This window comes from Dermacentor variabilis, chromosome 10, assembly GCF_050947875.1.
Source record: "Dermacentor variabilis isolate Ectoservices chromosome 10, ASM5094787v1, whole genome shotgun sequence".
NCBI classification, from domain to species: Eukaryota; Metazoa; Arthropoda; class Arachnida; order Ixodida; family Ixodidae; genus Dermacentor; species Dermacentor variabilis.
In genome coordinates, this window is record NC_134577.1 from 46,261,479 (window position 1) to 46,275,219 (window position 13,741).

Genomic DNA, 13,741 nt, shown 5'->3' on the forward strand with positions numbered 1-13,741 from the left:
ATGGCAAGCAGCAAGCTTAAAGTTTTTTTTTTTTTTTCGTTTGCGTTTCACAAAAACTACTGATGGAAAACTGTATGTGCAAGAATACACACGAGAGACAGATGCTGCTTGTAGAGCAAGCAAAATAACTGCCCTCCAAGGCAATTACACTAGAATAGCAGAATGAAATCCGATACTGCGGCTGCAATGGACGTGCAGTCACTGCGCGGCATAAAAACCACAGAATTGAATTTATTCTTAAGACATTAATAAATGTCATGTGTAATTAGGAACACAATTTCAGCAGTCTGATCACAAACAGCCACACGCAAAGCAGTACGAATGACCCCGCCGAGCAGAATCGCCAGCAGTTTCCGACAGCCCGACCTTGATGCGGCCCAATTCACTGCGATCGCAGCGCCGCCACGGCATTATTCAAAGGTTGGAATGGCCTTCACAATATGGAACGGCCTTGAATTTTTTTGTGTGTGCAATTGTGAGATTGCAGTCTCAATAAAACTTGTTGTCGGACTACTTGGCAGATGCTTCATACAATGAAAACAACGCAACACACCAAGGGAGAGACAGGCGAAAGGAAAGATTGAAGTGCATTGAAAGTGGGCAAAGTAGTTAAAGCTATCACTCTAACAAAAACTTTAGCAGACTCAACTGTAGTTGATGCCCACGTAATGTGAAACATTCATTATTCGTAGGAGACAGTGGTACGAATAATGTAAACGCTGTGTATCAAGTGCTTAGATTATATGCTGTAACATTTATATTTATAATACACAAGACAGAATGTTTGGAATGACAAGATATATGATCGAAAGCAGACTAAAGTGCAGTAGTGCCAGTGGCCTTTGAGGAAATAAATAAATAAATAAATAAATAAATAAACTTAGTGGCTTCAGTATGCCTATCCAGTCGCCCCTATGGCACACAATTTTAGACCGCACTGTCATCGGGATCGGCCCATTTAAAAAGCTAGATACCCTGCCTGCCCACCCACAATAATGTGGATGCATTCAGAGAAGAACGCTTTGCATTAAAATTGTTGTGATATACATGTCACTTGGGCCCTCAGTTCCGATACAAGGTTGAGAACAGACCAGGCAAACTGGCCAAAGCATGTGAAAAATACCCCACCTTCCATACTTACCGATGATGCCACCAGAGCAGGATACTGAACCTTCCTTTTATGTCGAAACAGCCCAAATAAAAGAACACACAATAAAGTTTTTGATGCCACGCTTCTACTGCTGCCGAGAGTCAGGTGTGAAGTTCAAGATGGGGAAATTTTTCCTTCATTTTGGTTATTAGTAATCAACCTTTGTCTGCTAAACAAATAAAATTAAGTTTTCAAAGAATGTCTTACCAGTTTAAACTCACCTAGTATTCCTCTTCATCGTCCCTTTAACCTTTTCCAGTGCAATGTTTCCTGTAGAATCATTTTTTGCAGGAAATATCCAACATTGAGAACAAATACATACCGAGACTATTTTCAGAAATGTGAGTGTTGGCAATGCTAATGGCATAATTTGCCAAAATTTTGCCACTGATAAATATGGCTCTCCCTGGTATTTCACAAATGCCCAGGCATCACATCATGCTGAGCTAAGGCCTCTGCAATGCCTATTTTTGGAGCCTGCTGCATAACGTTTATAACGTGACTTTGGTGGTGCAAAAATGGTCTTCAAGTAATCCATGGCCATATTTCACACCACCATTATTATGAATTTTTAGAAGTCTGAAGAATCACATACCGCTGCTTACAACATATTGAGTTTTCGGCACTTCATGAAAAAAAAAGGACCTCCGATTACTTGCCAAAGACTCCAGTGAGAACAATTCATTTATTTTCCCCTGGCTTTTGTCACTCAGGTGCACTTAATACAATGTTTTCACTTCATTAAAAAAAATTCAGACAAAAGAGGGGCAAAACCAGACTTTACGTATGCATTGCAAGGAAGCTTGAAGAGTGAGCCATTTATGAATAGAAACATCATCCACCTGACAGGTACAGCTAACTTTATTCAAGACAAACTCTCTTAATATGGACTCTCCAGTCGGCTTAGCAATTTCGTAAGCTTTGTTCGGTTCACTCTTTTATTGACCTGGTTAAGTTTAAGTTTTCCAAGGCCTCTTTAGGGCTGTCATAAAGGGAAATTTATAGTGATGAGGAGTAGAAAATTTAAGGCGTTATGTATGCAAACTGGAGCTAAAATTACAACAGGACTTCACCTGCCTTGCAAAATTGTCGCTGAGCAAAATACAGGAGTGTCAAGGGTGTCTTTTTTTTAGCCTATAGCTGCAAGCAAACTTGATTGATTCTGTTCTCACATTGGTGTGCATCTACATTCTAGCCACGATTGCCCTGCGGAGGGTCCCTTGTCACTGAACACTAATTGCTAAAGCAGCAAACACTCCGTGCCAGTTTTATTGGTGCGAGAATAGTCCGTGTACTAGTTTTCATCAGCAGTAGCAACAGCATGACATATTCCACATCAACCACACATTTGTACAGTGAGCCTCCCATTTACTCAAACTCTTACACATCAATATATCGACTATGTACAGATTATGGCCTCCAAGATTGGGTGGCCACATGCCTCTGAATCTCGAAGGCCATGGTCAGCTTCTTGCAGCACAAAGTAAGCTGCTTTAGCTGATATGTTTCACCTCTTTATCTCGAAAGCTTTTACTGGCAGACACTGAATATCTTCAAACTTCTGACTATATTAGGAAATGCTGGTAAATGGGTGATTCTATCGATTGAGTAACCCTTAAAGGGGCCCTGAACCACATTTCTTTGAAGCCTCAGAAATGCCTTGGAACGAGTATGGTGCCTCCCAGAAATATATTACCAAAGAAATTTTTCAAAAGAGCTAGTACGAACGTAGATACTTCAAGTGCGATATTTACCTTTCCTATTTGCCCTCAACATACTCCATTCTGAAGGAAAAAATGAGCACCGGTGGCGGTAGAGTGGTGACGCCTATCTACAGTGTTACGATGAGGTAAGGCCCTAGATAACAAAGTTTTAAAAACCTGCTTTATCTAGGGGCCGCCTTAGAACGAGAGGGCTCATTCCGGCACCCCATGGTGGCCTCGGGATTAATGCAAAGCAGCAGACGCAACTACGCGCAACTGCAAATGCACGGCAGTGCTGGAGCGTGCTCGCATGCTCCAGCCTGGCCATGCTACGTGCTGCAAACCGGCTTTCACATGTACAGATAGTAGACAAATCCAGACTGCCCACTTTGTAGCACTCAATACGAAGCTCAATACGAAGTACGTCTGGCCAGGAGCGGTTGGGAGTGGGCATGCACTGGGACGTGTCCTCTGTAGTTGCTAACCACCATTCCTTGACAGGCGCGGCAGGCATAACATACATGCGGTCTGGGCTTAAGTCTATGCACAGTTCTAGGCTAGTTGAGTGTTCCAGACCAATCGAAATTAACGAGACCCGATGACTATCCCACAAATAAGCAGTGTAACCGAAGTTTCATCTCCACGTGGGCAGGTGCGGCCGAGCCTGGGGAGATCACAGTCGGCTCACGCTTCTTGATTGATGCGAGTTATTGGCCAATAGCAGCCATGTACGGGAATCTGTGATATGACGATGCGTGGCAGCCACCAGCTATCCCAAAATGAGTGAGGAGAGGGCTTCAGTTGAAAATAGTGTTTGAGAAAAACGCAACTTTGCGCTACGCTTGCGAGCACCGCGTGCCCCACTCACGCGCAGAAACTGGCCAAGATGTTCACAGAGTGTGCACTACCTGCAGAATGTGTCCTTCCACCAAGCTCGATGGGGTGTTTCAGGACCCCTTTAAGGCTAACTGCAATGAATGTTGGCTAAGCTGCAGGGCTGGTAATTGCATAGTTTTTTTGTTGGCAGCCATTAAACAGTACTTAGCGGACGACGCGCACCTGGTGGTTGTCACTATGATGCAAGTACAAGCATGCCACCTCCGAGATTCTCTAAGAGCACTGCAGGTATCCCCTCATCTCGGAGGTCGTACCGTGGAGTTTCACGCTCTAGGCTATGTGCCACTTCTACCGAGCGGTAATGCCAGTGCCTTTTCAGTTCGAATGGCTATTTTTGTAAGCTTTTTGTGACACTTATGCTCGTAGTACAGAAGTCAAATTTTCCATGGAGGCTCCTATATATCCACACTACCTTTAACTAGGCTTCTTACGCAATCGAAAGTTAAGTTGCAGTTGGCCTTGCATGCCTCACAGATGTGAAATGACTTCATGCTTGCGAATAGCGCTAAAAAGCAATTTAAAATAATTAAATATTTTGGCACACTGCACAGCATGGTTTCTCATGTTCTCTCTCAAGTTGAATCGCAAAACAGCAACTCTAACAGCTTTGCCCAGAAATATCATTTAATCAATGCCAGCTTTGCTTTGTACAGAGTTTCAGCACGGTTCACTTCATTTGCCTCGGCCACGATCCACTTCAAGTCACATGAGCAATGACAGTCCAGTCCCACCTTGCACTCAGGTCAGGAAATGGACGTAAAAATTAAAAAGACGAAGCACGTGAAACAACGGGCGAGGAAGCAGGGATGTGGTTCTTCCTCTAGATGGGACACCAACAAATGGACACACACACAATGTCTGAAACTTGACTGGCAAGTAGAAAGAAGTGACGAATGCGAGCTTGCTCGCGATGGTTGCAGGTCGAGGGATGCGAAATCTTCACTTGACGTCTTCTGTCCGCGCTTTCATCCTGTTGATGAATGCCTGGCCTTTGCTCTTGCGGAAGTTTTCGTACGGGTCGTGCAGGTTGATTCCGACACCCTTGTAGAGGTCTTGCCGGTCTCGGATGTCACCCGGGTGGATTGGGTCTTGAATGCCCTGCTCGGCTGCGCCGAGACCAGCACCTCCCCACCCTGAACATTACCAGTGAGTCAGCAGGAGCCAGTCAGACATTTGCATCAGACAATTGTTAAAATCCATCGCTACCAGCACTGGAATTTTGACAACCATTGATAGATTAATATAGTAAAATCCCGAGAGATGCCCCACCTCTGAATGATAACCTACCCCTGACTAAGCTACCGGCTTTAAGAAATTGAGAATTACCCACCTAAAAGTTACCCACCACACTGAAAGCTAGCTGACCTCACATTTTCACTCTTTTGTCTCCTGATTTTAGGTGGACCATCTCAGGATTTTATTATAAGTGCAAAGCTTCTTTTAGGCTGAAAAGACTAGTGGTTTCCCTATTTCCTTTAAATTATTCATATACCTATTAAGTTAGCTTAGGCTTGCTTAGACCATAACTGACAATATGCTATAACATTGCTTACAGCGACAAGTCGCAATAAGTCACACTATTCTTCACATGAAATTTGAGAAATATTTATTTGCTTATAGATTATAGATATGATTAGTGACTTATAGAATTTCTTTTATGCATGAAAGAGTAGTGATTCACCCAGTTTCTTTAGAATGATCCGTTTTAGCAGGTTAGGTTCAGGGTGACGGAACGAATGTCTTTCGTTCTGGTTTTAGTTTCATTCCAGTGAAAAAAGTTCCGTCCCGGTCCTGCTCCGGAATGAAAAAAGATATGTAACGGTTCGTAACGGATTTTATTTGCGTGCAAAACTTTTCAGAGCAAAGTAACAATAAAAGCAGTATTTATTGTTCTCAATAATTGAATTATGAATTCTGAGGTCCCGCTCAGTGCCTCGAGTACTGAGCATGATCTCGGAGACAGCACGCTGTCAAATGCACTCGCCGAAATGCAAGACCGCTGTTCCAATAAAACAAACTTAATTGAACTATGAAACTTCAGTCGCAAAGCGTGCCTGTAGAAAATGAAACGATAAGCTCTTCAGCACGCAAGACCTGGGTTTTGCTATGATGCCGATCTGCTAGTGTATCAAGTGGCAGGCTTTGATTATTCGAGCGCTTGAACAGTTATCACTTGCACTATCCCTGCCTGAGATACGTGCTAATGCTGGCGTTGCCCGACGTCAATTGTTTCAGATTTCCAACTTTCCTGTTGAACCGAATACCAATGAAAAATATTTCGGTTTCACTCTGAAACAAAATAATAAATAACATTTCGGTTACATTTTTGTTTTGGTCAAAAATTCTTTTTTTTTTCCGTTTTCATTTTCGTTCTGTTCTGACACACTCGTTAAGTTAGACCATGGTTAACAACATCTAACATTTGCCTCTGTCTAAGATATGCTTGTTAATCTTCACATGTAGAAGCAAACTTGTTGAAAAAGCAGTGCAGAGTCTTCGATTCCGGCCCCTTCAACAAAGCATTTTTCTTGCATTGTCTCTCTGAGGCAAGGAGCTAAACCTTTAACTTGAACTATTTGCAAAAAGCCAGCAACCCGTCTACCAAGATAATAAGTAAAAAGAAAGAAGTAATGTTTGAGTCCCTGCCTAAGTATTGCAACAGCTTAGCTTTTTTTATAAGCAATACCTTCAGCCTGATAGTAAAAGATGCACAATCTAAAAAGCCCCGCATCACTAGAGAACATTCCTTGACATATCGTACTGAATTTGGAAACTTTTGTGTATCACAAAACTACGTTGTTTTATGATACACCATATGGGTCCAAACCACATTGTTTTGACCCATATGGTAACACTTGCTTAAGATGCTAAACAATGTTTTATTGTTGCAATATAAAGCACCATGAATGATGACGCGGAGCAGCAGGGATATCACGCACAAGAGGCAACATAAAGCACCGATAATCAACTGATTCATTCTTGAGTGTAGTGAACATCTCTTACGCCTGTGTCAGCTATTCTATAATGGTTAAATACACCATGCGTGTGTTGCTTACTTTTCACCCGGAGAACTTTTTTCACTAAATTATTGCTGTTACATGTTTTTGCTTGGCACAAGACAAGCTTGCTGTATCCACAATGTCTTGGACATCCTAAGGTGCGAGATACGTGCCTAGTCAGACTGTAAACACAAACACTAGGGGTGTGCAAATACCAAATGATATATTTGAAATCGAATCAAGAAAACAAAGCCAAATATTGAATACGACAAAATTTATCACAAACTTTAAGACCTTGCAATTCTTGGGCAAAAAAACATGGCACGGCCCATGCTCCGGAGTCCCCCAGCATTGCATAACACGAATGTAGCAAGTTATCAGTCAGTAGTTTAGGTACACAGAAACCAAGATATACATAAATTACAATCTGCTCTTATTAAAGGGAACTTTAAATTAATGTGCCAACACTGATTACAGCTCAGCTCTAGAATATGAAGGTCTGCAAGATATTTTTTATCAATAGAAAGTTGGACAGAATTAAACGCTATTTTCCCTCTAGAGCTAAAGAATTAGTGACGTTATGTTGTAGTAGAACCCTTCTAATACATTTTAAACAGGAGCACGGTTAAAAAAAAAAGAAGTGATAGAGTTGAACTCGTTCATAATGAACTTGCTAGTTCTGCGAAAATTGGTCGTTATATGTAAATCATTATATATGGACTCACCCTTAAAAATGATCAAAAATTAACTGCACTGAAGTTGGCATCAGCAGATACAATTCGGCAGCACTTTGGTCCAGAAAGCAGGTTTTCAGTGTCGTTTCCGCACCATGACTGGGTTTGAAGTGTTTGTTGTAGCAGTACAAAGATTTAAAAAATGTTCGCTATATCTGGAAGCAGTTTCCCTAGGGAGGGTTGGAAAATTGTAAATGTACTGAAATGTGGTCGTTATAACCAATAGATCATTATATCTGGGATCGTTATAAGTGTGTTCGTTATAAGTGTAAAATGCGGCCTTTATCTCTACTCTTGTAATGCTGTCACTACAGATAAACGAAAGTTAAGTAACTGCATGCACAGAATCTTCATTGGCGGATATTAGATCGACCAGGCTTCGTTAGTTTCTTGTCATGCTGTCACTACAGATAAACGAAAGTGAAGTAACTGCATGCACAGAATCTTCATTGGCGGATATTAGATCGACCAGGCTTCGTTAGTTTCGGTTTTGAGGAGGCGCTAGCAACATGGCCGACGACTATGCCGTTAACGAGAGTATAGCTATTTCTGCTTGACTCTGTGGCCAAATTAGCATGCAGTCGTAGTCAGAGTCAGACTTATCGCATGGTGCACTGTTAGGTGTCCGAAAGTTCGGTCGTCCTTATTCATTGGGTCTATGGGCAGTGCCACGGAGCTGTCCGAATAATCAAGGATGTCCAAATTATCGGTATACAATTTACTAGTCGGCTACTGTATTAGACAAAAATCAAGTAGAGGATACATACATTTAATTCATGAATCTAATTATTCGAACGCGAACTATTCGATTCGGTTCACTGATATTTGAGTATTTGCACACCCCTAGCAAATACTGTTGTGCAATCTCAAACCTGTAAGAGTACCAGCAATTCCTTTAAAATGTATAGCGGCACATGAATAAATAGCAAAAGGACTTGACTACAAGGTCAGATTCAATGATCGCGGAGCGTGCTCGCCACTACAATTCACACTTTACTATTGCCCTACTTTTTGGTTTTGCCGAATGAAAGTCAGATTCTTCATTCGACTCTTTCTGGTAGTGCTCTTTCTTCATCACTGTGCTGTGAGAATATGAAAAACAAACTAACTTACACATTCACATCATCAAACACTGTTTTAATACAACAAACTGCACTGTGCTCCTTTCAAGTGGGATAACTTCAGAGACGTAAGTATTAAGTAGACATTACTTTAGAGACATAAGTATTAAGTAGACATTAGGTACTAAGTAGTACGACAGTTTTTGACATGCTTCCTTACCCATTTTACGGAGGAGTTGATGACCCTTGTTGGACTCGTCCAACCTTGAATCCCTGGGGTCGCCGCCATACGAAGAACCACTGGGAAAAGACAGTTTCATTTCTAGGCACTACACAATGCCTTCACTCCATTGTCTGTTTCACTTCCAACACACACAGCTTAAAACTTGCAATTTCAGTCGAAAGACCGTCTGCCCTTTTAGAAGACCTTTCATTCCTATTATAAATGCCAATGAAACATGATAGCTATGAGTCAACTTCTTTAGATGTCAAATTAATCAGTGCTCTCCGCCAATAGCAAAATCGTCCTCTGAGAAGCAGCGGTTTTCTACGCCAGACATATACTGTAAAAATTTTACATCAGTCACAATCCATGTTCTCCTAAAAAATTTTGCATGGTTTTCCAATAAAATGCAGTAAGCTTAAAGGTGAACTGAAAGGTGATTTCCCGTTGGCTAAATTGGTAATAAGGATGTTATACTACTGAAGCAATACAGTTGGCTGGAGAGGTGTGCAAGCAGCAATTTCTGAGACTAAATCGAATAATAATCAAATAGTGCAAGAAGTGAATCGAATCAAATACTGAATATTTTTCAAATAGGTTCCGAATAGCGAGCAGACATTTTAGCAATTGGTGTAAAACAATATTCACATCCTAGTATTCATAAGCTTACCAATTTTCTCACATTACATCGTACATTATCGAACGTCATTTATCAAAAATGCATGAATGGAGCATTAGGAACTATTAAGCAGTTTGTTTGCATATACAGGACTTTTAGGAAAGTGCAAATGATCCTTGTTATGTAGCATGTTGCACTACGTAAGTCCTATAGTTTTATGCGTATGTTATGCCCACAAGAATGAAAACTATTGTACTTTTGCTCTAGTTTTACGTTTGATTATTCTCAGCTGACCTTTTAAAATATTTGAAAACTATTTAAAAGATATTTGTATTTACGAATAGCGTCTATTCAATTCATTATTCGAAAGTTTTAAATATTTGCACACCCCTAGCAGAGTTCCGCTAATTCGACTCCGGCTAATTTGATCCCAGCCGAAGGTCCCAGCCAGCATCCATTCATTTTATAGGCCCAAACTAGTGTTACTTTAATCTTAAAGCTGGCCCTCACTGGATAATTCAAACTTGACCAGTCATCACGCATGCGCCTGATCCCAAATAGAGACCCCTTTACTGGCAGCATCTGTCTCAGCTGAGCTTAGGGGAATAGTGCATGCGTTGAACACACATCATGTTTCGTCGTAAATGCCTATTTTCGGGCTGCCCTAAAAGATCTTTGTCGTAGCACAAGCTCTTATGTGTCGTCTTGTCTTATCGAACAATATGGTGTGATTGCAGATTGCACACGGCCCTGTGTGACATCACAGAATTCTCTGTATAAGAACAAATCATTCTTGGCAATAAAATGAGTTGACTTTCTGCTCCTCGACCGTTGTCACTTGTCTGCGTTAGCTCAATGTTCAACCGATAACCATAGCTCACTGGTATTGCTGGATCCTAAAGTGCATATTTAAACAAAATAACATCGGTCTGTAAATTGCCTTCCTGGTGCAATCGGACACAAAACCAAACTGCCTTCACAATGGTCATATGCTCTAACGCATAAGACTAATGTATCGCGGCGAAGTTAACTTTAAGCACCGTGCCGCCAAGCTGACTTGGGAAACCAGATGCCATTGTGCAACAAATATTTGATCCTTGTCTTTTTCTTGCTAAGGAATCGGATGTGTATTACATTTCTACTTTGTTTAGAAGCTTTAATGTTATTTCTATTTTGTCTTTTACTTTGGACACGTTGAAAGTGGGTGTGCGTTTGATTTGGGGGCGTGTTAGAATTGGGCAATTACTGTCAAGTGAATCAGTGGTGTATTTCGGCATTTTTCTGCATCTTTTCTAATTCGACACACTGGATAATTCGATCAGCTTCGCCGGTCCTGTCCAATTAATGGAAGTTGACTGCTTGTTCTTGTTGTAGCAGCCATTAAATACCACATAAGCAGATGATGCATGCACCTGGTCATTTGCAAATACGACGTAAAGTTTTAGTAAGTCACCTCCGGGATTTTTTAACAGGTGCCTAAATTCAGAAATCATTTCAAGCCACTGCGCATTGCGGGTCATGCGTCACTCCCAACGAACACTAATGACACCATTTCTGTTCTTTAATTTCATTTTTTGAGTGTTGTCCAACCCACAACTGCCCGATGTATAGGAAGTTAGAATCTAATCGGCGGATTGTTGCTTCTAGTTCTCCCCTCCTTGATCACGCTGCACTGATGGAAATAAGTTAGCCATATACAGTTGATTTCTGTTAATTTGACCCTGACGACACCCGACGAAATTTACTGAATTATTTGGAGGGTCGAAGTAAACAAGTTGAAGAAAAAACATTAAAACACACTGCTGTTTCATTTGGTAATATTTGCCCAATTTTAACACGCCCCCAAATCAAATGCGCACCCGATTTTTGCGTTTGAAGTAGAAAACTAACGTAGAAATGACATTAAAGCTCCTAAACAAAGTCGAAGCCTAATGCACATCGATTTTTTAGCAAGAAAAATGACATGCACAACGACAATTGGCTTCCTAAAGTCAGATTCGCCGCTATACAGCCCTGTTTTATGCGGCAAAGCATAAGAACACCGCAAAAGCGGTTTCGGTGTCGTATCTAATTGCACCGCGCAGGCGATTTCCGGCCCGATTTTCTTGAAAAAAAAAAAGAAAGATGGGCATTAGAATCGTGTAAATACCGTAATTGGACATTGTACGCTACCATTACTGCTTGAGAATTTCCCTAAGGCAGGCCGAAAATAGGCGTTTTCGACAGATTACTTCTATTCACTGTCCCCTAAGCTCTCTCTGCTAAGACCTGCTTCCACTAAGTGCTGTTTCTATTTGGGTCACCATAGGGGTCAGGGGGGGTGCATAACGCTGATTAAGACGAAGCTTTAGCTCAGCCCCATCTCCAACATGGCCTATTCAAATTGCATAAAACAAAAACAAAAAAAAATGTTTTTCTGAGATAACCTCTGGACTGATATTAAATTTGTTGCATTTGAGGGAGAAAGTTCAATTCTAGTGACTGTTGGAAGTGGAATTTCTATTTAGGGCCTGAATTTTGTTAAAGGAATTTTTAAAAATTCGAAAGTTTGAAAAAAAATAGAAACATGAAGTTTACAAATAGCTTTGCATCAAGAACAGGTATCGCGGTTCTGTAAACAGCATCCATTAGATAATTCAAAGCAGACAAATTCTATATGTCAACTTATATCTTACGTGAATTTGTTAGTCGTGCACAAGGGTTCCGCAAAACTTGTATTTACATCTTACTGAATTTTTTCAGACTCATGTGTAATGTATCAATTTTGTCAACCTTAGATGTAGTATCATATTCAATTCAAAGAATTGGGATATAATTTTTCATTGCTGATTTATCAGAGTTTTAAACTTGACAGTTTCACTTTCTGAAAATGTGAAGTTTTTTCCAATTTTTAATAAAAACTTGACGACCTAAACTGAAAATTCAGAATGAGCAGTCACTAGATTTTAAGGTTTTCTTTTAAATGCGACAAACCTTGTCAAAGTTAGTGCAGTGGTTGCCAAAAAAAATGAATTCTCCTTTTACATGTATTCAGATAGGAGCACTTGAGCTAAAGCTTCCTTTTAAGTTACAATTATTCAGCAAACCGCAATTTTAGAATCAAAATAATGAAAGTATGGGCTCAGAGAAATGCATGTGTGCTGGCTGGGACCTACGGTTGGGATCAAATTAACCGAAGACAAACTACCAGAAGTCAACTGTATTATTATCAGAAATTTCTATTTTTGCAAGCCTTCAAACATAAAAATTTTCACAGAGGCTACTCTATGACATGCTATCTGAAACTAGGCATTTTACGTGGCCCAAATTTTTGTTCCAGTTGACCTTAGAGGTCATCTGCAACATATGTATCATACTTATGGTTAACAAGCAGAAGCACAAAAAAATATAAGAACTTACAAGAAGGAAGGAGGCGTGGGACTGCGTTCTGGAGAACGCCGCCTTGAGGGAGACTGTGAATGGGACCGGGATCTCGACCGAGAGTGTGACCTCGAAAGCGACCTTGACCGTCTGCTGCGCCGAGGTGGGGACTGCGACTCCGACCGACTGCGACTCCGCTTCTTTCTTCTGGGCTCCTCATCGTGCTTTGCACTTGGGGGACTGCAACATTGCAATGCCAAAACAACCAACCTTCCAACTCCTTTCACAAAACACTTTGCACATATCATTCGAATTCGAAGCTAAACTTCACTTAGAAGGGTCTCAAGATGTACCGTTATTTACTCCATGCTAACACACATTTTATTTCCAGAAAAAGTTACTAAACTATTACACTCATGTCAGAATCAAGTACAAAACCAAAGCTGCAATATATGGTACCCAATTCCCACCCCCAAATCTTGAAGCTCCGAGATACTCTAGAGGTTGGACAGTTCTGCGAGGGCTGAAAGCTTGCAACCATTAGAGAACACCAATAGCTTGTGTCCAAATCACACATTCAGCGACCTCGGAGTAATGAGAACTGGGGCGGCACTCTCGGGCAATCACATTCGGAGATATCTTCACTTTCACTGGATTTTGTTACACTAGCACCGATGTTGCGGCGCCTACGGGTGACAGTGTTCTTGACACTGCACTTTGTAAGAGTGCTTTGCATTGCGCCAGTAGACGCTGACGCACCTGCCACTAGTCTAGCAAAATCTTGCAAAAGTGAAAGTGTCACCAAAAGTGATTGCCCAAGAATACCACCCATGGTCTCGAAGGCCATGTTTTTTCGTACTGGACATGTTCGAAATTTATTGAGCCTGCTGAAAATTGTTGTCGTCCAATCCAAGCCGTCACTGCGGCTGCAGGGGCTGCGAGCTTGCAACATTGTTTCGGCCTGCTCAGTAAATTCATTAGACTTCGCACATATT

The 13,741-nt window shown here is 41.2% G+C and overlaps 1 protein-coding gene across 5 annotated transcripts in view; it reads right to left on the reverse strand.

Moving 5' to 3' along the window:
• Positions 1-4,356: 4,356 nt before the first annotated feature.
• LOC142560468 (calcium homeostasis endoplasmic reticulum protein-like) overlaps positions 4,357-13,741 on the reverse strand; it is a 60,385-nt gene continuing 51,000 nt past the window's right edge. For all 5 annotated transcript variants that reach the window (XM_075672604.1, XM_075672603.1, XM_075672605.1 and 2 more), the window contains 3 exons: positions 12,786-12,986; positions 8,765-8,844; positions 4,357-4,883 (listed from right to left, as the gene is read on the reverse strand). In XM_075672604.1, the coding sequence (XP_075528719.1) occupies positions 4,690-4,883; positions 8,765-8,844; positions 12,786-12,986 (475 nt within the window). In that variant the 3' untranslated portion in view covers positions 4,357-4,689. The remainder of the gene's footprint in view (positions 4,884-8,764; positions 8,845-12,785; positions 12,987-13,741) is intronic.